A 26,897-nucleotide genomic window follows, 5' to 3' on the forward strand; every position below is an offset into this window, starting at 1 on the left:
GTGATAATTAGCAGTGAAAACTTCTACAGATATCCAAACGTTTCCTTTAAAGGAGCACAAAGAAAGGTGGAGGAAGCGGCTGGACATTGTTTTGTCATATTTCTTTTTAAAATATTAATAATGACTTCGGTGCGAGTAGCAGTCCGAGTCCGTCCATTGAACAAAAGGTAGGGAGAATGACTTCTTTTATTATCCACCAAGCTTTCAAAATGGGCTGTGTGTCACCCCCATACACTTTTCACAGAGAAAAGCAGTTATCCTCGAAGGTGATAATTCATATGAAGGAGAAGGCAACAACCATTCAAAAGGTATAGGTCTATTATCACAAAATGAAACGCACTATACTGCAGTAAATGAAGTTATTACTGAAAGTCAGCGGTACCTGCGTTTATAATTTTAGCCCACAGTTCGAGTGGACGAGCTCAAGGGCGTAGGGAAAACCTTTTCATATGATTTTTCATATGACTCATTTGACAGAAGAAGTCCCACGTTTGCATCCCAGGAGAAGGTATCTGGATTGTTCAATATCTCACCTGTTTAGAGATTTTATATTCCTTGTGAACCTTTAGTGGAGGTTAACGACCACGACTTTAGTGTGAAAGAACTGTTTTCCTCGCTGTATTTTCCTCATTTTTAAATAATCTTTTCTCTGCTGCCTCAGATCTTCCGAGACTTGGGATTTGAAGTCCTGAAAGCTGCATTTGAGGGTTGCAATGCCTGCGTGATTGCTTATGGGCAAACAGGCTCAGGGAAGTCCTACACTATGATGGGTCCTTCAGTAAGGTCTTCTATTAACTTGGCAAACATTGTAACAAAGGTTTAAATGCAATTTATTGATGATTTGTGTCATCAACCTTAAGTGCCTTTGTGGTGTCCCGGTACCTTAATATTGTCTCAAGTCTCTCAAAGTCGAATTGAGGGAAACCATGGATCTCAAAAATGCTTATTTGGTGCTTTCATTATGATGACAGGGATGGAGAGCTCTGTCACACGCATCAGTCCAAACTTTCACATAGAATTAGTTTGAGAGCTGGTGACTGTAAAGGTCATAGCGTACTATTCAAATTCATTCATTTTCACACTGTTTCTGTGAGTCATCGTGCCCTGTGGATAGGGACTGAATCCCTTCACTGTAGGAGTCAATGGTTTAAGTCTGTTCTTCGACATGCCATCAATAATTGTGATAAGCCTTTTTTGAAGGTGCATGCCTTTCATTCAGATTTTTTTTGTCCATATTTACCAGAATAATTTGTGGTGAAAAATTGAGGTACAGGGCCTAATTTTCATGCCTCATTTCAAAATGCATGCCGAATGTGACCTGTAAATAAACCCGACCATAATCAGGGACTTATGGGATGTCACAGCTCTTTACAGATAACACTGCAGTAGTGCTAACCCCACTGTGCACACAGCACTGACTTCTCGCCGCATTAGAGGCTGGCTGATAGCGGCCTCATCAGGTGTGTTTGTTTCTCCTTACTAATCAGAAAATTTGATGAGGCCAGCAACCCACTGCTTTTTTTTTTTTTTTTTTTTTTTTTTCTCTCACCTTGCACAGCAATGGGAATTTCACATTATCAGTGAGGTTTCAGCTTGTCTACCAGGAGACTTTTGCAAGGTCATCACCAGAGCTGCTGTCAACATCCCAGATAATTATATATGGCTTTTAATGCTTACTATCTGTTACTTTGTAATTAAAACAAGAGGGCATGTAGCTCAGACTGGAATTGCTTTTATGCTTCAGTAATTCTATATCAGGATGAGCTGTTTGTGTTATTCAGCAGACTTTGCATATACTGAGTTGTGGTCATGGCACAGCATTACATAGTACGACACCCAAATTAAAAGAGCATAGCAGGAGCATAATTGTCATTTTAAAGTGTCTGTATCATTTTGTTTCCTTTCTAATGTGTCAGCACGATAAAGGTTTAATCCCACGGATCTGTGAAGGCTTGTTCTGGGAGATATCTCACAGGAGCAAGAGCGATGCCATGATGTTCCACACAGAGGTCAGGTAAAGAACCATCACACTTAACTTTCAAACATGTGCTCAGAAATCTTATTTCAGTAGAGAGAAACTTATTTTTTGTCAGTGATGGATCTTCAAGGGTTTTTTTTCCCTTATTATTTTATAGCCTCTGACAGTGGCCTTGTTTCAGGTCGTCCTGACAGACTTCAGTGTGGCATTGGATACCGCTGACCACAAAATCTTATTAGAGATTAAAACACAGCATTGATAATAAAGCAAATGTGCTCGAATGGTTTAAATCTGTTAGATTGTAATTTGTGCATGTAAATTTGGAGTCTTTAACACATGTAGCTTAGTCATTGTTCCACAGGGTTCTGTGCTAGGACCATTTATATTTACATTATACATGCTTCAGTAAATTGCCTCAGCAGTATCATTAGAAGGCATAGCATAGGTTTTTATTGCCATGCAGATGGTACCCAGCTTTCTTTATCCATGAGACCAGATAACAAAAATCTGTTATTAGGGTTAGCTTAATGACATCAAGGCCTGGGTTACATTTAATTTTCTTCTAAATTCAGACAAACCCCGTGTTGCAATATTTGGCCCTAAAAAGGAATCTTGAGGAATCTTGTAGTCCTTCAATGCAAAAATTAAATATGTTGGACTGCTTTCTGGCATTTGTGTAATATCTCTAAGATTAGAAAGATCCTGCCTCAGAGTGATGCTAAAAAAAACTAGTTCATGCATTTATTACTTCTAGGCTGTACTGCTGTAATTCATTATTAAGTTGTTCCAAAAATGTCCACCAAAAACTTCAGTTAATTCAAAATGCTGCAGTAAGACCACTGGCAGGGACTAGAAAGCACATTTCCTCTATATTAAGTTCTCTTCAGAAGTGAATTTAATATCCTTCCCCTGACATATAAAGTCTGAAATAATCAGGCCCCATCGTATCTTAAAGACCTCATACCATCATATTATCCCAATAGAGCATTTTGCTCTCACACTGGCTCACTTGCTGTTGTTAAGTTTCTTAAACTGGAATGGGAGGAGGTAGCGCCTTAGTCACCCTCTCTACTTTTAAGATTGGGTTTAAAACTTTCATTGCTAAAAAGGACTTTTTCCTTCCCACTGTCACAAATTGCTGTTCATAAAGAGTCGTCTGATTGCTGTGGTTTTATTCAGAATACTGTAGGATCTTTACGGTTTAAAGCACCTTGAGATGGCTCTTGTCAGTTGGTGCTATATAATTCAGCTTGAGTTGAATTGAAATGAAACTTTATATAAGCATTAATCTCAGAGAGAATTCTCAACCAGTTTGAAGGGAAACAAATTTAAAGAGGTGGTTCTGCTTTGTTGGGCAGGTTAATTATCATGCAGAATGTGGAGAACGAAGGATATGAAGCAAAAACGTGTGCAATGCCGTTGTTTCACAAGAGACATGGAGGCCAGTGAATTAAAAAGATATTAAAAAGACTTTGAGCATTAAACAGTTTTATAAAACTACTGGTGTTGCTGGAGAGCATCTGGATACAGAGTTTTTCCTGTTGTTTATATGAAACTATGTACTTTGTGCAAAGGTCTACTGTTTTTAGCTGATGGTAACTCGACTCAGAAGTCAGAGTGATGTGCCGTGATGATTCTTATTGAGTTGTTCTTAATTGTAGAATATAAATGAGCCAGCAGTAATAAAGGGTAAAAAACCCATTCCCGTTCATCATTATTCTCACTTTGCTGGAACAGTCACATCATTTAGAAAAATTGAAAGGCCTAAATGTAATGAAACCAGAAAAAGGCACAAATTTTATTGCTATAACCCTGTAATATTCAAAATCCCAGATGAAATCTAGTCTCATCACAGTGTGTTTTATGTCCCAGCTGTTCCCCTAAATTATTATGTTAGGAGATTAGATTGCTGCTTTTAAGTCAAACTACTTTGAAATCATTGTTTTGCCATCTGTTTGCATGTGCGCTGCTGGCACATTATTTGCGTTTAAATTAACTCTATAATTGGATTTTATTTGATCGCGTTTGCTTGTCCGTGATTTTTTTTTTTTTTTTTTAATTTTTAATTTTTAATTTTTAAAGAATATCTTAAAAAGACTCAGGTACAACATTTGACAATTAACACATCTGTACTTGTTCTTTTATTTTTATATATATATATATATATATATATATATATATACACAAAAGAAGCTGCAGAGCTTGACTTTGTTTTTTCCTCAGAATACATAAAAATAAAAAAAATAAAACAACATCAACAACAAAATGCTAAGTTTGCTGTCTGAGTTCTCAGCCCTGTGCCAGGAAAAAACATACACGGCTACATGAGCAGGGCATGGTTCCTCCCATTTTATTACTGCCATGCATGCTTCTCTAAAGCCTAATTGCTTTATGCCCCGCATTGTTTTTGAATCAGACACTAGTCCCATTGCATCTTGCACAGATGCACCATAACTTTGATTAAAGCACTCTTTCAAACCTGCTTTCCATATTTTTCATTATTTCTTTTGCCAGTACATGCAGAACGCCATAAGAACAACCATTTGGCCTCACTGTGCATCTCTTTTCTTAGAGTTAATAGTAACTTTGTTGGTATTTGGTAGCACAATATGCAGATTAACAATGAAAACAGATATTGCATTGCATCTTTGTCACCTTTTTAAAATCAATCATGGCTCTACATTGTATTTTTATCTTTGTACCAGCTATCTTGAGATCTGCAATGAGCGGGTGCAGGATCTTCTCAAAAAGAGAGCATCACCTACAGATGATGGGGGCTTGAGCGTGAGGGAGCATCCTAGGCATGGTCCCTATGTAGAGAGTAAGACTGTTTTTATCCTGTATTCTATGTCCTTCCTAGCTGTGTTTGCATAAAATGCATAAAATCTGATGCAAAAAAATATATATAACTCATAGATCTGTCCAAGCATTTAGTACAAAGCTACAGTGAAGTGGAGGGCCTGATCATTCTCGGCAATGCCAAGCGCACCACAGCCAGCAGGGGAGTGAATGACTTCAGCAAACGCTCCCATGCCATCTTCACCATAATGTTCACCCAGGTGAAACAATGTGCTTGATGTTTGAATTTGGCCGAAGTAAAATGTTTGCTAGAGATCTTTGGGTGTTAACAAAAGCCGTCCCCCAAAAACGCTGAGACTTTTATGAGATAATGAGACCTGATCTGTTGTGGTGTTATTTTTCATAAGCTTTCATTTTCTCTGTTTGTGATATCACTTATACACTGAAGTATATTCTTCTGTGATATTGCCTTTTTTTGTTTCCTGGGACAGGTGTGGTGTGATGCAGAACCGTTATACGAGACAGTGAGTAAGATCCACCTGGTAGACCTGGCAGGCAGCGAGAAAGTTGATCCCACACGCACAGTAGGAGGCAGGTTGAAGGAAAGTGCCGACATAAACAAATCTCTGGTCACATTGGGATATGTGATCTCAGCTCTAGGTAAAGGCAGTCAGTCATTTTGCTGTGGAATTACTGTTTGGGACCTATTTACAACCCTCATTTTTTTTTCTTTTTCTTAGCTGTCAAATCAAACTCTTTTACATAGAAATCTATATGAAAGATGGATGTAGCTGTGCAGCAGAAGGGCTATTAGACCTATACTTTTTACAATGGCCAGCAGAGGGCGACTCTGCTTATTTTTTAAATGAGGTTTATTGTTGAGATGTTTGTGGGATGCTTCCTTGATCGGTGACCTCAGTAAAGACTTTAGATGGGTTTATGTCTCAGTCTTTACTTTCAAGGTTTATTTACTGTAACATAATATTTGTTTTGCAAATGACAGTAAATTACAGGATAAAAAAGGATATAAAGCAAGATATGCTTAGACATAACTTCACTGACCAGTGAGGGATATCACATTGACTGAATTTAGTCAAGTAGTCAAGTAATTTAAAACAAAAACAAAGCAAAAAAATAAACGACCCTTGAAATTATGGTTGAAATGCATATTCCATTGATAATTAGATGCCTTTTTCTGAAGAATACATATATAGTAGTGAGCATTTAGTTCTCAGAATTTATATACAACTTGTGGATGAGACATTTTACCTTTCTAGTATTTGACTGAGTACTTTTTTGTTTTTGATACTCTCAGCTGACCTTGGTGTAGGAGTGTCAACAACAAAACAGATCTTCATTCCTTACAGAGATTCTGTGCTGACATGGCTGCTAAAAGACAGCCTGGGTGGAAACTCTAAGACTACTATGATAGCGAGTATGTATTACTTAATTCTTACCTGTTTTTGATATTGGAAGCATTCTTAACCACATAATTCTTTTATTTTCCATCTTCTGTTTTCACACTCCTCATGAACATTGTGTCCCTTCTTGATGACCCCCCCCCCCCATGGCAGCCATTTCTCCTGCTGATGTGAACTACATGGAGACCCTGAACACTTTGCGTTTTGCCAGTCAAGCTAAAAACATAGTGAACTCTCCCACAGTGAACGATAATGGCAGTATGAAGGTGATGAGGGAACTGCAGTCAGAGGTTACCAAACTCAATCGACTACTAAAAGAAGCCACTCAGGTCCTACATATGCTCACATTCACAGGAGTCATAAACATTTTATAGTGTTTCTTGTTCAAAGCTTATATTGTAGGTTGTATTGTTTTCTTGCTGTTGCTTTAGGTTGGGCATGAGGTGCCATTATCCTCTGTGGATGTAAAGGAGGAGCTGAATGAGACAAAGGTGAGTCATCCTCTGCAGAATAGAAATGAAAGGCATTTTGAAGTTCCCTTTTGTAAATAATAAACCTCCAGGCAGTAGCATTGACCAAGAACAGAAGCAGAACATGGAGGGAGACACTGAATATTCTGCAGGTACAAAAATGATTCATTCATGCATTTAAATATGAACGTCTGCTTGAGAATTCTCGGGGCCAATTTACCATTGGTTTGTTTGACTCACAAATGCCAGCGGGTTATATTTGATTCTTGGATATGAGCTAGAGGATAATAAGACCGGAGAGAAGTACTTGTTGCCCTGCATTGTTCCATTGAATGGGTTTGTTGTAGTTCTTCCATTTAATCAGATGTACAGACAGCCCAAACCCCTGTACCTGCTTTTCTTTTGCACAGAGTTGGGATAAACACTTTACTCTTAAACTGCTTCACATTTTATTCTAATGTTAAGCGCCCTTGCTGCTTACCTAATTTTCTATGTCCCACTTTGGAATTATTTATGTTATAATAAATTATGTTAAGATATAAAAATGATTCCACTTAAAGTTTGGAGCAGAAAAATATGTGATTAGAACAGGATGTCACAGAGTATAGAAAAGGTTTTTAACACTATTAATCAGCAACGCAGCAAGCTCCCCAAAGCAGTTTTAGTAGGTTTTACTGCTTGCAGTGAGGAGATCCTGCCAGCTGGTGTCACTGCAACTCTTGTGAATAACTGCTTCACAGGGAGTAGACTCAGTCTGGCATTTAAATAAAATTTTTACATCTATTTGGATGTAAGTGGCATCCAAAAGGGGAGCTCGTATAATGGTTGTAAAGTTGGGTTGCAACAGTGTTTGGGGAGCCTTACAAAGAGAAACAGAACAGATATGTCTTCTCCCTCAACAAATATGACTTTTCTGAGGCAAAAATGGGGTGGCAGCAGCTTCGAAAGACTCCAAGGTGAAACAAAAAATGGCAGCAATGCCAGCCGAAAATGAAACTTAACTCTGTTCCTCTGCTGAGTTTATGCCCGACCTCCCAAAAAACACCAAATGTCGTTTGTTTGGGTCTCCTTGTGCTCAGCCAAGAAGCGTCTTGCATTATGCATTCAACCGTGAAGTGTGCCAGTCATGAAAAGTATGGCGTAACCTCTTGTCTCTGTCATTATACATGCTATTAATGCATTCCTTTTACTGGTTTTTCATGGCGTTAAGCTATTTTGTTGTTTCAGATTTTGAATAATGTCTGAATATGTGTGTGTGTCAGCCATTAGTAATGCAGCAGCAAAGTAAGAGGTTTACTTTGCTTTTATGAGGACATTGTGTAAGGATTTAAATACATACACATGAATGTCAGCTATATGTGTACGGTGAATAATTAACATTCTATTCAGATGGTGGTTAGTAGGTGACATTTAGTGGTTTGACAGCCCTTTTATTCCTGGGCATGTATTGGAACTCATTAGCTTCTGTCACGGATCCTAATTAAGAGGTCTTGATTATTGACATATGGTACTTTCATTTCTGTCTGTCCAGCATGTTAATTAGAGTTACTATGGTATAAATCTGTTTGCATATTCGAGCAGTGATAACTTTATGCTCAAAGGCAACATCACCCATCTTTCTTTTTTCTTTTCTTTTTTTTTTTTTTTTTTTTTAAACAGCTGTGCTCATTCATGTAGACACATTGGTTAAAATGCATGATACGTTGTGACACCTAGGTGAAAAGGCCAGTGCACTGGTGACCGGTAGGCACATTTGTGTTGGTGAAACTCTAAGTGTTTGATGATTGACTTTATGGATTTGACATTTGTCTTCTTGTGCATTTGCATTCTGCCTGGGTGCAAAATGATAAGTGGGATTCCTGCATGGAATGCTGCAGATATTAGAGGTGGAGTCTGTACTAGGATCAGTACAGAGATGCACCTCAAGTGCAAATGGAAGATGGTCATTTTAAAATTCAGCAAAAGCACCTAAGGGAGGGGGGAAAAAGCTTTAGCTATAAGGTTGAATGCAGATGCAGTATGGCATCAACACGTTTTCATATGAGGAAAAAGGGTTGGAAATTACCTGTTCTCTATATCTAGCATGTGGTTTTTAATTTAAGAATACTTCTCTACATCTCCAAGTTTCATATATTTTGTGTTTAATTCAGTTCATCCTGTTGCTGAAAGCTTGATGAGAATTTCTGCTCAGGCCTTAAGGAGACAAGTTGACCAAGAGCGGTGTAAACAGAATTTTGAATTCTGTATTCAAAGCAGATTTAGAATGCAAAGTTATTCATCGTCAGCTTCCCAGATTGGTTACAGGGCATGTGGGAAAGAGAAAGTAATTAATATGAGATGGATTCCGGAGCAGCCTCTTACCAGACGGAGGCGGCAAGAGATTGAGAGAACAAAAAAGGCAGGAAGAGGGTAAAGTTAAATGTTTTACTGCAAGGAGGGCGGTGGGGGTGGGGGAAAAAAAAAAAAAAAAAAACTTAAACAAAATTATAATATACACACACACGCACAGATATTTGTAAGTAGTTCCTACTTCATGAGCAGAATTGCACCCTGCTCCCCCAGCCAACCTTTTGGGTCCCCTTGTAACACAGTGTTGTGGGAGGGACTTCTATTTCAGTAAGATAAAATGAACCACGGCTTTTCTTTGATCGTCGTAGTCTCTGCATTTCCCAGACATGCTACAATCAGCACAACAGCACAACTTAAACCCCGCTCTGAGCCTCGCTCTGTTTAATGTGAATTTTATTTGTAGTGTCAGCAGTTAACACAATGTAATTATTATAGCATTTCACAAGCTGTATAAGCCTTTCTTCACATGTGGGTAAAGCTTGGCACAAAACTAAACTGATTTGCCTCCTTCTTCTTTTTTTTTTTTTTTAAATGTACTGAGCATAGTTAAAACAAACAAAGGTGTTCTTAACTGACTCCTGACAAATCAGCTGATGACAGTGCTAGCTCATTGCATTAATGTACACCTGCAAACCACCAGTGTTAATTTTGTCAGCAAATTTTGATTCAGTTTCAATCATAGCCTTTTGTTAAAATGCCTTTTTAGGCATCTGAATTCTTTTAGTTTACCAGAGATCATAAGATCATTGATTATGAAGTTGATTTAAAATATAAAGTGTTTAAGTTTGTTCTGCTTTGACCTGTGAGTGTTGTTCCACAGGGTTTACAGGAAGACTTATTTTCCTTGACATCAAACGCAAAGTGTCCAAATGACTTCTCTTCCTCCCCAGTGTTAATATTTTGTTGTTTTCGTGAGAAACTTTGAGCATGGGAGCTAGTTGTACAGTTTACAAATCGCGCCTGGGGGAATTAACCCGGCCTGCCTTTCTAACACAACTTAATTAGTTCTGATTGGATCTCATTTCTCCAGAATATTTTCATTTCATTTTTTTTGTCGATGACCTCATGATAGTTTGTCTCTTACTTATGGATTAGTTTTTATTTAGTTATCTTTATTTTGAAATGATTGGAGAACACGCAAGCCACTTTACAACCTACCTCAACTCCAGGTACTGCAGGATTGTCTCTGACACTTGCTTGCTCCGTTCTGTGCCAGGTCTTGCTGCTGCTCTCCCCACCTTTTGCTTTCCATTTATGCACATAGAAGGAGGAGAGGGCCATACTGCCAAATATAAATTATGCAGATGGAAATAACAATCTATTTTTATTATAGCGGTCCTGACTTCACCGCTACACTCTTCTTGCTCTGTCCCTAAAATCAGTTAAACTTGACATATTGGCAAGATAACAGTTAATGTTGCTGCAGTCTCCTTGAATCAGTGAAAGTTCAGCATGTTATGTAAAGCATTGCATGTGACAGCTATTGACTGCATGCATGAATGCATGACCACATGCTGATGGCTAGAAGGCATGTCAGGCTAATAAAACAACAGTTGATAACCAGTTGGTTGAAATTCAGCTCTCAAATGTAGTATGCTCCCAGATAACAAAGCATATTAAAAAGAAATCACTCTTAATGAGGTGCCAGGTCTCTTTGATTCTTATTCAATTCTTAACTAGCATTCATTGCAAACAAAAGGCTTTATGCCATTTGAAAACATGCCTTTCTTTTACATGTCATTTTAACTTTTAAAAACACTGCAATCTGGGATTTAACCTTTTTAATGTGACAAAGAAATCTAAATGCCATTTGTTTTTTCATAAACTGTTCTGGCAAGTTGCTCCACTTGACAAAGAAGTTGGAAAAGACGATTGGTTGACTGTTTTGAAATGCATATTGTCTAAGTCGGGAACCTGACCTGTCAAAGTGCTGTAAAGTCCATTAAAATTCTACCCAACCACAAATGATGGCTTTTAATGGAATCCTAAATGCTGCCCAAGACTGGCTGCTGGTCTAGGCCACGGTTAATTACAGTATGTTCACCAGCTGCCTGAGTCTGAACACAGAGTGTGTCCTTGTGTTACACACAGAGTGACTGGGTGTGGTGAGGAGCAAGCGTCTCTTTTATGTGTGTGAATGTGAGGGAGAAATAAGAGGATCTCATCTGTTCCTGGTGTCTGTGGAAAGTGGACACAGTGCATTAATCTGCCAGGCTGCTCCTCACCTCCTAATGAAGTCTGTGAAAAATCCCTTTTAATTAAGTACAGGGGCTGTGGTCGATGCCTCTCCTTCTTCATTAGAAAAAAAGGATTTATTCCATCTCGCAACTGCCGATGAGAGAGGTGGTGCTGGTGGTGTACGCGTCTCTCGCTTCACGGTCCAATCTATTCGATAGAGCAGCAGGATGAGGTTGAAAGTTACTTTTCCTAATCCGTGGCAATGTGAGGCAATGGTCCACCAGTTTAACAGGAGGATACTTGTCATAGGGCACTCATACATGGGTAGACTCTGGGTTATTCAAGAGCAACAGCCATTACACTGGGAGGAAAAGGTTAAACGCTTAGTGCTGAGTTTCTCTTTATTGCTCAGTTCTGTGTCATTTAAACCTACAGTTCATCCGAGGCAAAGTGTTAAATTTCTTGTTTTATAATTGGCAAATGAACTGCTCTGTGTATTTACTCAGTCAGCAGCTTGTCAGGTCTTTTCTTTAACTGAACCATACCTTTTTAGTCAAGTAAAGAATGGAATTATACAAAGTAAAATGAATATCACTGCCTGACAGACACGTATGCGGTATAGCTGTCTGACTAATGCTGCAACATTTCCTCTGCAACAATTGCTGGAGGCAGTGAAGCGGAATATGAAGCAGATCAGACTTTTAAGTGTAGCTTTCCAGAGCTTTAGAAATGGCTTTTGAGGATTAAATCGATATTTCTACCTATCGGATTTCCATAGAGAACACTATCAAATTATTATTTAGTAGAGGTATCCTTAACAGATTTTACAGTAAAGTAAATTCTTATTTTTTGACTTCTGATTTAACTTCTGATTTATCTATAACTACAGTGCAGTAATGATCCATAAGTTAAGTGTGGTATTTTCTTTAATGCTGTTCACTAATTGATTTGTGATTTTATTTATTTTTTTTACATTTGTGCCGACTCATGCAATGTTTTATAGTGAAAAAAAATCTAAAATAAGCACAGGCATTCACTTTAGTGTGACCTTCCATACAATACTGCTTTGGGCAACACTGTAAATTTAAATGAAAGCAGTGGAAGTTTGCCATCTTCAAGTAACGGCAACATACTTTACAAGCTCTATAGTATTTTGATTGCCCTGTACCACTAAAGGCAACAGCACATGTTATAACGTGTGTGTGTGTGTGTGTGTGTGTGTGTGTGTGTGTGTGTGTGTGTGTGTGTGTGTGTGTGTGTGTGTGTGTGTGTGTGTGTGTGTGTGTGTGTGTGTGTGTGTGTGTGTGTGTGTGTGTGAGAGAAGTATTGCGTCTGTCGCACTCGCTGATCACGATGTACAGTTTGACTCTCGCCATGATAATCTAAATGATTTATAGTGTCTCTCTTGCCGGTAGCCAATCTGCTGTTTCATGGTGACACATGGTTGGAATGCTGCAATTCTGCTTGGCCTTCAGGCAAGGAAGAGCAGTCATAAAGAATTCAGCTTTCTGCTGGTTGCCATTAAATGTCTGTCAGCGTTTTTATTTTATATTGTATGCCACTCCAGCTACAGGCTATTAAATAAGCTTTTTGTCTTGTGGTATGTTCCCGTGTGCTCTGTAGGAGGAGACGGTGACTCTGAGGAAGGAGGGGAGCGGAGTGGTGTTGGATTGCTGTTTGCCTCACCTTATCGGTGTTGGTGAAGATCTGCAAAGCACTGGAATCGCCCTCTATTACTTGACAGTGAATAGTTTGTTTGAGCTTCATATTTATGCACTACTCTTGATTTAATCGGAAAGTGTCTCAATTATTTTGTCACACAACTTTCTGTGTATTTTTATGATCTTCTAATCTATAGGAAGGCAGAACCATAATTGGCAAAGCATCATGCACCCAAGATATTGGTGAGTTGGGGTTTTAATGACATGATTCTTACTTCAGATTGCCAGCTGCTTTCTTATACTGACTTTCACAATTGTACTGTAGTGCTCCATGGGCCTGGGCTCCTCAGTGTGCATTGTGTGCTTGAGAACATTGCTGGGACTGTAACCCTGTTCCCTCAGGATGGTGCACTGTGCTTAGTCAATGGCTCTGTGGTCACCGATCCTTGCCAGCTGACTCAGGGTAAGCAGTTCTGTAATATTTAATTTACTCTTGACATTCTTTAATGAACACTGGTGCTGGAAATCTATAAGAAAAAAAGATTTCTCTCTCACTCATACATAATCGTTTGGCTTGTGGGAGCCAATACAACTTTCATCCATTTTGAATGCAGTTATATATGATCGCTGCATCAAATCTTCAAATGAAATCCACTTTATCTCCCCGGTTCTCCTACTGCCGTGCACTCGGGGCATGAGCGGATTCTGAACACAGCTCTCCATAGGGCAGATGCCATTTCTTTTACTAAACATTTTGAAGGGCGAGAGGCCCCGGACAAAGCTCCAGACAAAGCCCCAGGCCCTCCATTTAATTGGCAGATGGAGTTGATAGGGCCGACAGGTTTGAAGTGGGCCAGAACATTAACCTTTCAAAGGACAGAGGCAAGCCGGGCTGGAACTCTGGCCCCCCTGAGCCGGCACTTCTTGCCAGGGCTGGGAGCTTTCACTGTTTCCTGCTTCCACATCCCCGTTGCTTGGCTTTTGAGAGATAAAAACTTTAAACAGAGCCAGGCAGCACAGGGCCTGCCTATGCTAGTCTCTTTTATAAGCATTTCAATTTATCCAATATCCCCTTCAGAAATGGCTGCATCTGAACCTATTTTCTTGAACAAATGATAGTAATTTTCAGTCCAACAGCAGCTGGATTCCATCACAGGCTGCTCTCTCAGGTACTTTGTCACTCGTCAGAAGTCATTAGTAGTAGCAAGATTAGTATTCGCTCTGCTGAGAGAGGAGAAGGAAAAGCAGGAGACCTCGTGAAAATCTGTGGATATGGCCACATGAACGTGAGTCTGATATATATAAACCCCAATATCACTTCAATTCTATAGCTTTACAAGACTTCTCAAGTTTCCTTGGACCATTTTCTCTGGTAAATTATCCCCCTGGTCTTGTCCACTGCCAATCATGTTGGGGATTGTGTTCCTGATGGCAATTCATTAACTCACCAGACGAAACTGTGTGTGGGAGTTTTGTGCTTTCTGTCGAGTTTCTCCAGTGTTCAGTGTAGATATGGGTCACTGCTATCCCACAACGAAGGGAAGATTCTCATGGCAACAGAAAAATTATGCATTATGCAGACTGTGCCACACCTCCAAAGGTTTCCTGGCAGATTTGTCACCGGCATCTGTCATTGACTGTACCAGTTGTTTTCCCTATGAATCGCATCATTATTTTTATTTATTTTGGGCACCAAATAGTAATGAAGTTCATAATGACTAGTTAATTGGTATTTTCCCATTTTCTTTTCATGTATTATCTCTTTGGGCTCCTTTTAGGTACCATCATACAGTTGGGAAAAGGAGCCCCACTCTGGTTTAACCAACCGACTACTTCCCAACTTAGACTGAAATACCAGGTATGGTAAAATACTAAAAACCACCGCATGCAGAAAAGATCCCAATTCTTCTACTACTAGACTTTTTCTAAAATGTAGTGTCTCTGGGGGAGCTGCATTTTCTGCTGGTAATGTTGTAAAAGCAAGTGAACATCATGCACTTTGTTGCCATAACTACCTGCTGTAATGCCTGCTACCTTTGACAAATATTACTCATATTGATATCATGTTCAAAATCTACATGAGAAAGTTCCACCACACCACCAGTGGGATCCATATGCCTTTGTTTTGATCAGAATATTAACTATGAGCTTTTCAGTTGGAGCAGGTTTTTGCTTGTTTATATAACTCTCTCTTTTTGTTGGTTTTGAATAATTGGCTCATATCATGGACAATATGTTCCCAACTTTAGAACTTTCTCACGCTAGAAAAGCCTCCTGCTGTTCCTGAAAGGAGGCCAGGTGCAGTGCCTTTCAAAGCTGGCTGCTATTCGTCCTTTTTGCAACAGCTTCCTCTTGGCTTTTAGTATTTTTAAAGAAGCATTGTGTGAAAGTACAAACTCCCTCACACTCTTGGATGCTGCAGGCACTGTTTTCTCTGCAGTAATATATCAATGTAAAGCATTCCTGAGAAAATCTATTGAAGGCATATTTTTAGTTTGTGATAAAATAAATGTAAGAAGACTTGGATACGTTTCATCCAGTATTAAAGTAGAAAAAGTTGACGCTATTAATCAATTAAAAAGTTAACGAAGGACGTACTCGACAGCTGAAAGTCTGCCACAGCATTTGTTACTGTTCAAATTTATTACGGTTAATTCAACTGTAACTAAAAACTGGGTGTGAAAAACATCTCAGTTAATGAAATAAAACCTTTTTAACAATATGGCTTTAAGTCTCATTTATCCAAATGTTGTAAATGCAACATGCAGAATATGCATGGACTCTGTTGCAAGTGCTCAGTTCTTATCCTCACTGTTCTGAACATTTTTTAAACTGCATATAGCTACAGTCAGCAAATACTGATGCTAAACTAGTTTAAACTGAATGAAAATAAATACCAGTAAATTAAAAACAACTCTAACCATCAACACTGTGGCAACAAATAAATTGTCTTTTAAAATGACAGAGCAATCTCTCATTTACTTTTTATTTTCCATATATATTTAGAGCTATGCTGTGAAATGATCAGTGTACAATTAGCATTGAGTCCTTTTGACATTTTTGTCTTTTACATGGTAGCCGGCGTTGAGATTTATTTTGCGCTGATCAACAGAAAAAACATCTGAAAATGAATCACTATGCTTGAGTTATTTCACTCAAATGGCCATTAGCTAGAAGTTGAATGTGGAGTGAGTCCTGGTGTGTTACAGATTCTTGTGGGCTTAAAATCCTGTTAGGATGCTGCTGAGTAGGTTTCCAAGGTTCATCTATTCAAGATATGACAAAACGTCTTTGTCACAGATTTACTGAAACCACCTCAAAAAGGAAAAGTAAGGTTAGTTATTTAAAAATGAGAGTACAGTGGTTTACCTTCTATATGTAAAATAAAGACTCCATTCTCTGTGAGCCTCTATATGAGAAACACTAGGGGAGCATGTTAACAAAAGGAGCTCTGAAACCATTAGCTGACGCTGATAGACTGTCTATATATAATGTTGCTTGGCTGCTCACTACTCAAAGCTTAAAGTGAAATCATGATGTCATGACACTGAGTGGACCCTGCAGTGGACATTTTCCAAGAAGATCATAATGTTGCACTTGGCTACACACAAGTGTTGAAAATGTAACTAAAGCATACACGTGTTTCACCAACTTCTCTCTCAACGTTTGTGTTTAAATGTCACATTTTTGGTTTTGGACAGTTAAAGAAATGTCAGATGCAGCCGCTCTTAATGTAGTGGAAAGGTGGAAGAGGGCTGAGTTTCCCAGGCTGTCCATGGAGCACTTAAGGCACCATACACTGAGCCTTTTTAATATTGAAAACTATATTTGTAGCTTGGTGTTTTCAGCCAAATAAACTGGGGTATGAATAATTTTATAAGCGTGATTGATTATCAACCCTGGTGTTTTGAGCTTCTAATAAAATGAGTAGTACAATGTTAATGTTGCTAAAATGATCACACTAAGAAATTGGAACTTTTATTAAAGTATCAGTGCTCAGTAAAGTTACGAGATGAAAAAAAACAACTTTGTCAGTGAATGGACTGTCAAGCCTGCAACTTTGAGCACCCTGTGCTTTATAGCATTTCATGTTGTAAAATTGATTCACACACCATTTTAGACACAGTTGTACTTCTGGCTTTTGACAGCTCTCTGCTCTTTGCATTATTGAAAGCGGCACGCTATTACAGCCAAGTAAAGCACCGGCATCCAGGTCCCGCTGTGGTTCCAAGGAGACTCTTTAACATTCATTTTTAACATCGATTCTAAATGAGATGGTCTCAAGAGTTTCACTTTCACTTAGTCTGAATATGTGCTAGCACATCTAGACTGTAGCCTGTATCTGTTGTGTAAAAATATATATATTTTTAAAGTGTTCTGTCTGAATATTAATACAGTTTTACTAAATATGGAAATTGTGTTGAAGAATGAAATGCTTTGCGTACTACCACTTTATTTTAGCCATGTGTGATGGATTCATGCAGTATTTTTCTATTACCTGTTTAGAAATTTCTGCAAACACTAAAAATGAAGGCATCAACTAAACCTCTGGTCAAATGCAAATGTAACATAGGCAGCTGTCACTTGTTTCTTATACCGAGGCAGATTTCAGTGCTGTGTCATTCTGTTGTCTGCAGAGTGGATTGCCATCTGTGTTCAGCCCATCTGTGACTGACTCGTCCAACTCTACTGAGAATTTGTCCAAGGCGATGGTGCAAAATCGATGGTAAGACATATGCAGACATGTGTAATGGCTCTCTGCACTTTGTGAGCCCAGCATAACTGCATTCATTCCACCTCAATCTCCGCAACGTGCCTGCTTATTGAGCAGCGTTCATTGGGCACACAGACCAAATCAAAGCCATAAATCATGGCACCATTTCTGTGAGGAGAGGTGGGAACATACAAAAAGCCATTCTGTAGTGCTTATTGCTGAGCCCATGGAAATCAGAGCAGGCAGCTCTCCTACAACCAAGGGCATGTCCGAGAATGGCACCTTGTTCACTAGGTAGTGACCTGCCCAGTGTCCCATTTTCAAAATTACTGCAACACACTTCAAGTTCAGCTCCCCTGAAAATTCCCACAATGCAGTAAAAAAAAAAGAAAAAGAGTGGGGGTACATCTAATGTTCATTAGTAGTTATGCAATTTCCCTTGTTTTACTCCATCTGCAGCAGATTCTTCTCTTTTTAGGCCTTTTTCTCCACTTTCCTCTCTGTATCATCAGTAATGAATGATCCAAGTGGTGCTTGATTTATTTATTTTTAAAGTACAGTTCACTTGCTTCAAACCGTTCTGTCTTCTATCATGTTTTTGGCATTTATTGGTATTTGATTTGTGAATTTGGTAGAGTAAAGACTGTTTTAATGAGCAGCAGTGATGCAAAATAGCAGCCTCGTTTCTAATTTTGAATAGCTAACCAGGTTTGAGGTTTGACTATATGCCATCAAAAAAAAAAGAAGGTACTTGCACTGCAGCTCTTTCCCTCTCTTTAAACAATAGCGTACCATGATGTTTATCGGCGTTTGGTAAGGTGAAATCTTCATGCCCTGCCACTGCCTTGAAATTGTGAGTGTTCATTGATACCAGTGTCTCAGTGTTCAGTGAATTAATGTCAAAAATCTTATTCACCAGCTACTAACACTCTGAGCATTTTGAGAGACATCCCTGGTCTCATGATCTGCTAACCCTGATGTTTTACAGCATGTGGAGCTGTCTGACACATAATTTCCTTCACACCGCAGTATCCCCATCCTACTCATGTGATTAATACTGCTTTCAGTCTGACACCTGCTTCCCGATCCACTGGTCTGGTGATGTTTGATTTAGATATGAAAGGGTGAATACACATGTATATGGGTTACTACACGGCTTATGTTGGCGGAATAGTGTCTTCATTATCCTACATCAGAAACTTGGTCTGTTGCTAAAGGGAGAAAGGAAGTCAGTCGTGGTGGAGATAGATTGTCAGTGTTCACAGCAGATCAGAGAGAGACTGTCGACAGAAGGAAAAACTCATGCAATGCATATGAGGCACATTGCAAAATACACTTTGGTTATTGGGTTCTGCTCTGGGTGTCAATTAACACGCATCATAAAATATTAAATGATGTATTCATTGTATTTAACATTGCCTCCTCTCACCTGGCAAAGTGCCCATATGCACTGTTTGAGCATAATGGTTAAGATAATGGTTCAGTGAAGGACTTTTTCGCTTTGTATTCAGATATGTGTTCAATCTTTTTTTCTACTTCTTATTTGCATAGCAGAAACTCCCTCGCAGCAAGGACAGAATGGATCTCTCTTTACTGAGTCATTTTGGAAATGATCCTGAACAATAAATAAGAGCAAATCATTTAAATTCAAATGCTGGCTTTGGAGATCTGTTGGGGTCTGGGAATGACAAAAGCCATCAGTGAAAGGACTTGCAGCTACTAGGGGAGGTGCTCTGTTGCACAAAAAGCAACCTGCCTGTTTGGCTGCTTCAGTGGGATTGCACACTTTTGAGAGCGCTAATAATTTGGGCAGGAAGAGGCTTAATGCATCACCACAAATAGTTTTGTTTTCATCCCCTTGCTTTGCCTCCAAGAATAGGGTAAAATCACCTCTCCAGATGTTGTGACAAATTTGCATAACAACATTTCAAACTCAGTCCTTTTATTGATATCGAATTCCTAATTGAATATGATACAAAATTAGATGACTTTGTAGCCAGTAAAGATGTTTGAAGACTAAAATTACTCCCGGGTTTTTTAAAAAAAAGCAAAAATGTGAAATCTCTCTTCACTAGCCTTTTCAGGGATTTGGAATAAATATTAGAGGACATTATGAAATGTGCATTTGGAAGGCATGTACACTCTTTCCGATTTCAGACTTGTCTTTAAAAAAGGTCTAATTTAATTTTCCCTGTTAATCAATCTACACACGATTCTGCACAATGTCAAAGCAAGAACTGTTCATGTGTTTTTATAATTTAAGAAATACTGAAAATATTTAATTTACAGGGTAATTCAGATCCTTTGGGCTTTGATTCATCCTCCTACCAGCAGTCCTTGAGATGCTTTTACAAGTCCATTTGTGCCTGATTGTATTCATTGGACATGAAAGGTTTTTATGAAAGATCTCACATTTGATGGTTTAGGTCTTAAGTTTTAGGGCAAACTGGGACACAAGGTCAAAGTATACACCTAAACCTTGTGTAAAGGCACAGAACAGGCTATAACAAGCTGTAGTCTTTATTATTCTCCAGTGGAAGAAGTTTAAAACCACTAGTTTGTCTGCACCAACTTGGCCAACCAGACAAGTGGGGTAATGTGGGACAAATGTGCTTGGTTAGACAAGCAGCCAGTAAGACGGTGGTTACAGTGAATGTTTCAGAGTTTGTGTGGAGACAACTGTCATTGCATCACTTCACCAATCAGTCCTTTATGGTAGAGATGCAGAACTTGGTCCTAACTGAAAGGAACGTAACAGCCTGTTGTGAGGTAAAATACAGCCGAATGCCACGAGAACCAAAGTCCTTACTCACTATCTATTATGGGGCCAACTGTTTATAATCTAACAAAACGGCAAAATGCAGCCGAGAAAAAACAAGTGTCAGTGGAGTCTAGTAGCCCGCACAACAAAGGAAGGATATAATACGGTAGTCACACAAAGATGGTTATAAGTGGTAGGTCTGTACAGCTATAGAATATTAAGGCACTTTATGATTATGTGTGCACTTTAACATTGTGGTCAGCTAAGACTGGGAAAGTGCTATATAAATGCTGACTATAATAGACTTATTAGGACGTCATTAAGACCTGAGGTGAAGGGGGTAATTATGGTTGCTTATTCTGTTAAATGACTGGGTGTAAAACCATCTTAGCCTTATTCTTTCATCTGCAGTTGTGGCAGTATTAAGTATCAAGAAGCAGATAAGGCCTGCAGCATAAGTTACCCTGCTGTACCCCTGTTAGCACAATGGTAACTTAGTGTACCGAAAACCTGTGGTTGTGATTTTTCTTTTTTTCTCTCTCTCTCTCTCTCTTACCCCCCCCCCCCCCCCCCTTGCTAAACCCCAAATCCTTTGTAGTACAGGCTTCTGAACTGGTGATTCTCATCCAGTCACACTGAACTTGAAAGACTCGGGAGAGAAGAATGAGTCTTTCAAACTAAAGGTGTGTCAATATGCATAACGCTCAAAGCCCTTTGCGTGTGGATTATTGAAGAAAAATGGACTGTATCCATTTGAAGATGAGGCCAAATGTAGAAAAATTGAAAGCGTCTGAGAACTTTCCAAATGCACTGTAAATGTCATGACTTGAGCTTTCAATATGTAGACATAAGATGGATATTCCTAGGAGAGGCAGGAAAAGGGCCATGTTGCCTGTAGAGGCCGGGTCATATGCTTTCGTATTGTGTATAAATCTATGCCCATAAGACTCACTTCTTCCCTTGTAAAAGGGGCCCCACTGTGTTTGATTCATACTTTATTAAATGGACTGTGTAGCAGAGCCACAATTTTGAAGTCCAAGTTGAAATGCAGCCATTTCAAACCCAGAAAGTCTGGACTGTGAGCGCTTCCAGTGATGGAACCAGCCAACTGGTGTTTGACCCGAAACAACATTTAATGGCCCCCTATGCTCTGAAAGTCCCTTATCTGACAACCCTCTCAGTATCCTCCATCTCTGGTCAGAAGGCCAAGTGCCAGCGTTTTTCTCTCTTCCATTTTTGACCACTGACAAGCTGCTAGTACGAGCTTACATCACCTCAAATGGTATAATTTCACTGGTTAAAGTTCTTCACTTTGGGAGCTCCTGTGTAACTTAACACTTGTCTAGCTCTGAATGTCCTTTTTTTTTGTTTTTTTTTTTTTGTTTTTGTTCTTCTGTTCACTTTAAGTCATTAAGTCAACAATGAACATCTTAGTTTTAAAAATGGCCGCACAATGTATTTTTACCTAGATTATACTATGAGATCTGTGTGCACGTCAACTGACCTAGGACTTCGTATATCACAATTGATAAAATCTGTGATGGTGTCTGTATGACTACATGGGTGGAAACAGAGCTTAGCCTGTGGGTTGGATAGCAGCAGGTCCAGGAAAACAGTGGGGAACGCAATCAACACAAGAATTAGGAGGCCATGGAAGAACAGAGGGAAGCAACAGGGAGGCAAACTGTACTTTGTGGTGGTGTTAATGAATCAGTTTCTGTGTACTGATTTTATGAAGCCATGTCACAGAACTCTGAGCCTCTGCATGTGAGCTACAATTTGTGAACAGCAGGAAACACTGATTGTGAAAATGTGGTCAGCTTGGGAATCCCAGTACCTGTTTTTTCTTTTTTCTTTCCTTTGGTGAGCAAACATCGCAGAGTACAGGACATCCTCTCTACTGATCCTCAGGATCTGCAAAAATCCTTTAATCATCAGCAGGACCTGCACTGTGTCCCTCTTGTTGATGCTGTCAATGCTTTACTGCTCCCGCTTGCACCCTTCATCAACCTGCTGCTTATATACAAATCTCAGCCAAAGCCAGTGTTTACTGTCAGAAGTCTTTCTCAGCTGTATATTTGGTTTCTGCTCCTCCCTCTGGAGTGCTGAGTATTGTATGTAAATCCTCAAATCAACATGCACAGATTCTATTTAATTTCACAGCTAGTCGAGTGGCTCTAATCTCATCCAGCCATTTGGGCTGTTTGCTTTTCAAATCTAATGGATGGGTTTTGTGAGGATGGGGTTGGGAGGGCATTGCAGCCTTGTCTTTTCTATGCAAGCTGATGTCTCCAGTGTGACACTACAGCAAATAATTAAATTGCTTCTTGAAAACAAAGACCCTAGCAACACATATGCGTATAACTGCAGCTGTATTGTGCTCCCGCATCTTCCCATTGATACAGTTTTTGAATATTGTTTATGTTTGCTGTCTCTTCAGCCAACACATCCATCCGGCTAAAAATGCGGAAGTAATGTCCAAAGCCTCAAGCGTCTGTCTTGCCCCTACCCCAGCAAAAATGTTCGCGACTACAGTATGTATGCATATTTTTATATTTATTTTTTTTGTGCAGTTGCCAAAAAAAAAAATCAGACTTAAGATAATGGAGGGATTTAGTCATAAAGCTGCTGCTCATTTCTGCATGGAATTAGATATGATTTAGTTGTTTTGTTGTTTGTTTAAGGAAATATATTAAAGCTAAAACGCAGTGTGCTAATAGCGAGACTTGGATTTGCAGTTTTTTTTTTTTTTTTTTTTTAATGCAGTGCTACATCGTCGCTGTACAACTGAAGTTCTAGTCCCTTTTTAGTGTCAGAGCAAATGTCAATATCCACCCCTCTCCAGCCAGGCTTAATATAGATTTTTATGAGCCATGAAATACTTTCTCTTGCTTTTTTTTTTATTATGCACATATTTAATGCCTATTAAACTTTGCTTTAGAGGTTTCAAAGAAAATGACACTCATTTCATGAAAGCATTTTGCAATGAGAGCACACTTGTTCTATATTTGCTTCTTAATGCGGTGTTCTTCAGTTTGTTTTCCTATGCATGTCTCGATTTAGATATAAATGAATACACATGTTTTAAGGAGAGCTTATTGAAAGTCATTTTTAAAAATGTCCTTTTATTTTCCACATACTCAATGTAAACTAGGACACTGGGCTACCTAGAAGACGTTTCATCTCACACGGTAGTTTTGAATCGGATGGAGAGAACCTGCAGAATGGAGTAAGTGCCAGGGATGCCCAGGAGCGGGAGAGGGACTTGTGTCATAAATCAGGGCCTGGGCTCAGGTCTGAGAGGAAAGCTCAAAGTGGGACTGGAGTTGCAAGCTGTAAGGGAGAAGAGGGCTGGTCAGGGGATGCCAACCTCCAGCAGACAAGTGTCCTGGGCCTGGGTGATGGATGTGGCACAAAGCCAGAGGGGAATGCTAATGAGATCCAAGATGATGGCACTGACTGCTACAAGGGGAGACCTCGCTCTGGTGGGAGCTCATTAAGCGGCATGTCCCACCTGCAGAGCAGCAGAGGAACCAGCTCCATGTCTATCCTCCCACAGAGCAACACTCATTCTCAGCTTGACACAAAGCCTCTTGACAGTCACACAGGCTTTTGTCCACCCAAAGAAACCACCATCACGAAGGAGTGTAGCTGTGGAGAGATGGATGAATCTGAAAATTTAGAGAAGATCCCTGGAGTGTGTGCGACAAAGGCTGCAGCTGCAGTTCAGAATTTGAAGCTGAGCTCTTTGTTCAGCAGAGTTTCTTGGATTGTCCAGGATGCAGGACGTCTGCTTTGGAGCTCTTCCACTGTATTGCAGCAAGTCACAGAATTCAGATTTCAACCTGTTGGGGCTCGCTGGTCAAACAATTTTATCTCTCTGGTAAGAGAAAGCAGTGTTCTGTCTATTTTAAGGGATAGCCGTGTCTTCTCCACATTTAGAAGCAGCTTTATCTTCTCTCTGTTAAAGGACAGTCACATTTTTTCCGTGGTGAAAGAGCTGCCTCTCATACAGCACGTCCAGATGGATATAATTCAACCCCTTCAATCTGAGGAGGCTGCTCAGATGATTCAAGGCTGCATTAATCCTGAAAACGCACAACTCCCTGTCCCGACCCCAACACAAACCCTGAGTAAGGCTGATGAATTGCCAAATGACGTACAGCTTGTCTCTGGGGATATCTTGAAAAGGAATGAAAGTATGTGGGATACGGAGTCAACACGAAACATGGTTGATGGTAATGTGAAACAAGGAGATGAACTTATTACAAAGCGGTTGCAACTGAAGCACAGCAGTGTGAAAGAGGTTACCTGTGAACTTAAAAACTCAAAAACAGTTCAAATTTTCATTCAAACGTTGATAAAATTTCCCGATTCCCTTGCAAACCTGCAAAATCTGCCACCCCAAAGCATGACGGACCATCTACAGTCTGTTATCTCCACTTCAGGCCTCCCAACTCAGAAGATTCTTACTCTCTACTGGCTGAACGTAGCTAAATGCAACCAACCAGAGCCGCAGTCTGCCCTCTTGATCCTGATGGAATCTGCGCTTTACACACTAACCTCTGAATCTGGTCTCTTAGTTTGGTTCCATCACCTCCCTTTGTGTCAGTTGAAGGACATTCAGATAGGCCTAGCAGGCCAAAGTCTGCGTTTGATAAGTGCTACAGAAGAAAGCGTCCTTGTTGTCTATACCTACAGCCAAAAGCATACTCAATTGCTGTGTAGGGCCATACTTAATATAATCTGCCCTGGGGACTGCAGGGTACCTCAGCACCCACTGCTGCATGGAAACTTGGCACAGATGTCTTTAGGCTGGCGGGTCAGTGTACCTGAGCTGCTGCTGGATGCTGGTTTAAGGGTTTGCTGTCAATTTCAGAAGAGTCTTGCCGATCTGATATACCTTCTTCATTGTAACATGAATCACGAAACCGTCACTCTGGGAGAGGTGCAGCTGAAACTTTACACAAGTGTAGCAGTGCATATCAGTCCTAGTACCCACAGTAAGCACGTGGCTCAGTTTTTACTTACAGATACACACCTCGGTCTGGTACGAGAGGATGCTGTCTGCCACTCACTTTCACACTCTGTCACCACAGCTCCCTGCCGTCCCCACTTCCACGGCTTAACTCTTCGGTGGTGCTCGGATGTTCGCTGCATACTGGTGCACGACGAAAACGAGAACCGGCCTGTCAGGCTGGATGTAATCTTTGCAAAAGCACAGGGCAGGGGTCACCCTGAAAGCGTGACTAAGGCAGCTACCCCGAGTGCACATGCTTTAAATTCATCTCCGCGTGCAGAAGTGTGGAAATTAACTTTCAGTTGCTCCGCTGAGGCCGCCCGGCTGATTAATCACTTGTCAAATGTCTGATCAAGGACTGAACGGCCAGTAATGAACAGCCCAGCTTGAAAACTCACTCACAGGGAGCAAAAGTGCATCCCAAGCAGACAGCGCAAAGAATCTTTTTTTTTTTTTTTTTCGCTATGAAATTACAATGAAAATGTGAAGTTTGCTTTTTTTAAAAGTTTGTTATATTAATGTTGTGTGACTTTGGCACTTGGAAGATTTTATCTTTAAAACGCTTGAATTTCTTTGTTCTTGCATTGATGTCTTTAAAAAAATAGTTTGAAGGTCTAGCACTGAAGATCAAAGAAGTGTGCTTAGCAGTTTTATTTGTTTTAATAGACATTTAATGTTTTTGAAGCCTTTTAAATGTCTCGTGTGACCAAATTCTTAAGATGACTTGCATTGTTTGTGTATTTATTATTCATTTTCAACATTCTAATATTTTCCATTTTTCAATAAATCCCTGGATATGTTAAAGTAAAATAAATGCTTCCAAAGTTTGTTTTTTACCACTTAAAATGCAGATGAGCTCTTATGGTTGAGACTTGAAATGCAGACAGCAAAAATAGCTTGATGCATTTTATTGCTTTCTGTAATGTCTGTCATTTTGTCTTCCTATTATCTCTTTTTGGCTCTCTTTGTGTCTCCACTCATTTTTACTTTCGGCCCAGTCTCTTTACTTAGCATAAACCTGTGCCTGTGCCCCCACTGGATGTAGGAGTCTCAACTGCAACTGAGCAATCTGTTTCTGAGGTCAAGTTGTAGTTGTACTACCTGTACAATTGGTCAATGGTTTTACTTCTGCCAGTCAACACTGCACTTGATGACAAGCCTTGTAGAAGAACTAAAATTACAGATGGTTTCTCATGCTGTGTCTCCGGGAAAAAACTCGAGTTTAAATCACATTTCAAGGGTTAAAGCCAAAGATTGTGCTCCTTTTCTTGACTGAGTGACCCCATCCAAGAAGGAAAATTGCAGGGGCAATATAGTGCAATCAATCCCCTTGTCTGCTCCAGCATGAATGATGGAGATTTGGGCTCGACTCAAACTCCTCACACCTTGTAGCAAAGCGGATTGGGCCAGAATGAAAGCTCGGGGGATGTAAAAGATTTTCTCCCTTTTTGCTTGACAGTTAATTAGCATTCAAACGATCTAGTGTATATCAAACTTTCTTGCGAATAAAACACAAAAGGCAGACGGATCATAATCTCATGTATTG

The 26,897-nt window shown here is 39.7% G+C and overlaps 1 protein-coding gene across 2 annotated transcripts; it reads left to right on the top strand.

The window, feature by feature from the left end:
- The first annotated feature begins 120 nt into the window (after positions 1 to 120).
- On the top strand, positions 121 to 25,702 carry kif16bb (kinesin family member 16Bb). Of its 2 annotated transcripts, XM_087849766.1 has the most exons (19): positions 121 to 167; positions 245 to 308; positions 401 to 508; positions 662 to 778; positions 1,917 to 2,014; positions 4,684 to 4,799; positions 4,895 to 5,037; positions 5,269 to 5,437; positions 6,093 to 6,212; positions 6,352 to 6,527; positions 6,630 to 6,688; positions 6,751 to 6,820; positions 12,819 to 12,938; positions 13,054 to 13,099; positions 13,182 to 13,319; positions 14,635 to 14,714; positions 17,494 to 17,582; positions 22,772 to 22,865; positions 23,486 to 25,702. In XM_087849766.1, exons 1-19 carry the CDS (start codon positions 121 to 123, stop codon positions 25,700 to 25,702), a joined length of 4,071 nt encoding a protein of 1,356 aa, XP_087705892.1. The 2 variants fall into 2 exon arrangements, with proteins under 2 accessions (XP_087705892.1, XP_087705893.1); XM_087849767.1 differs by lacking the exon at positions 6,751 to 6,820 and having other exon boundaries at positions 6,630 to 6,689.
- The last annotated feature ends 1,195 nt before the right edge of the window (positions 25,703 to 26,897 follow it).

This window comes from Neolamprologus brichardi, chromosome 13 (assembly GCF_056152115.1).
Source record: "Neolamprologus brichardi isolate AB-2024 chromosome 13, ASM5615211v1, whole genome shotgun sequence".
Classification (NCBI taxonomy): domain Eukaryota; kingdom Metazoa; phylum Chordata; class Actinopteri; order Cichliformes; family Cichlidae; genus Neolamprologus; species Neolamprologus brichardi.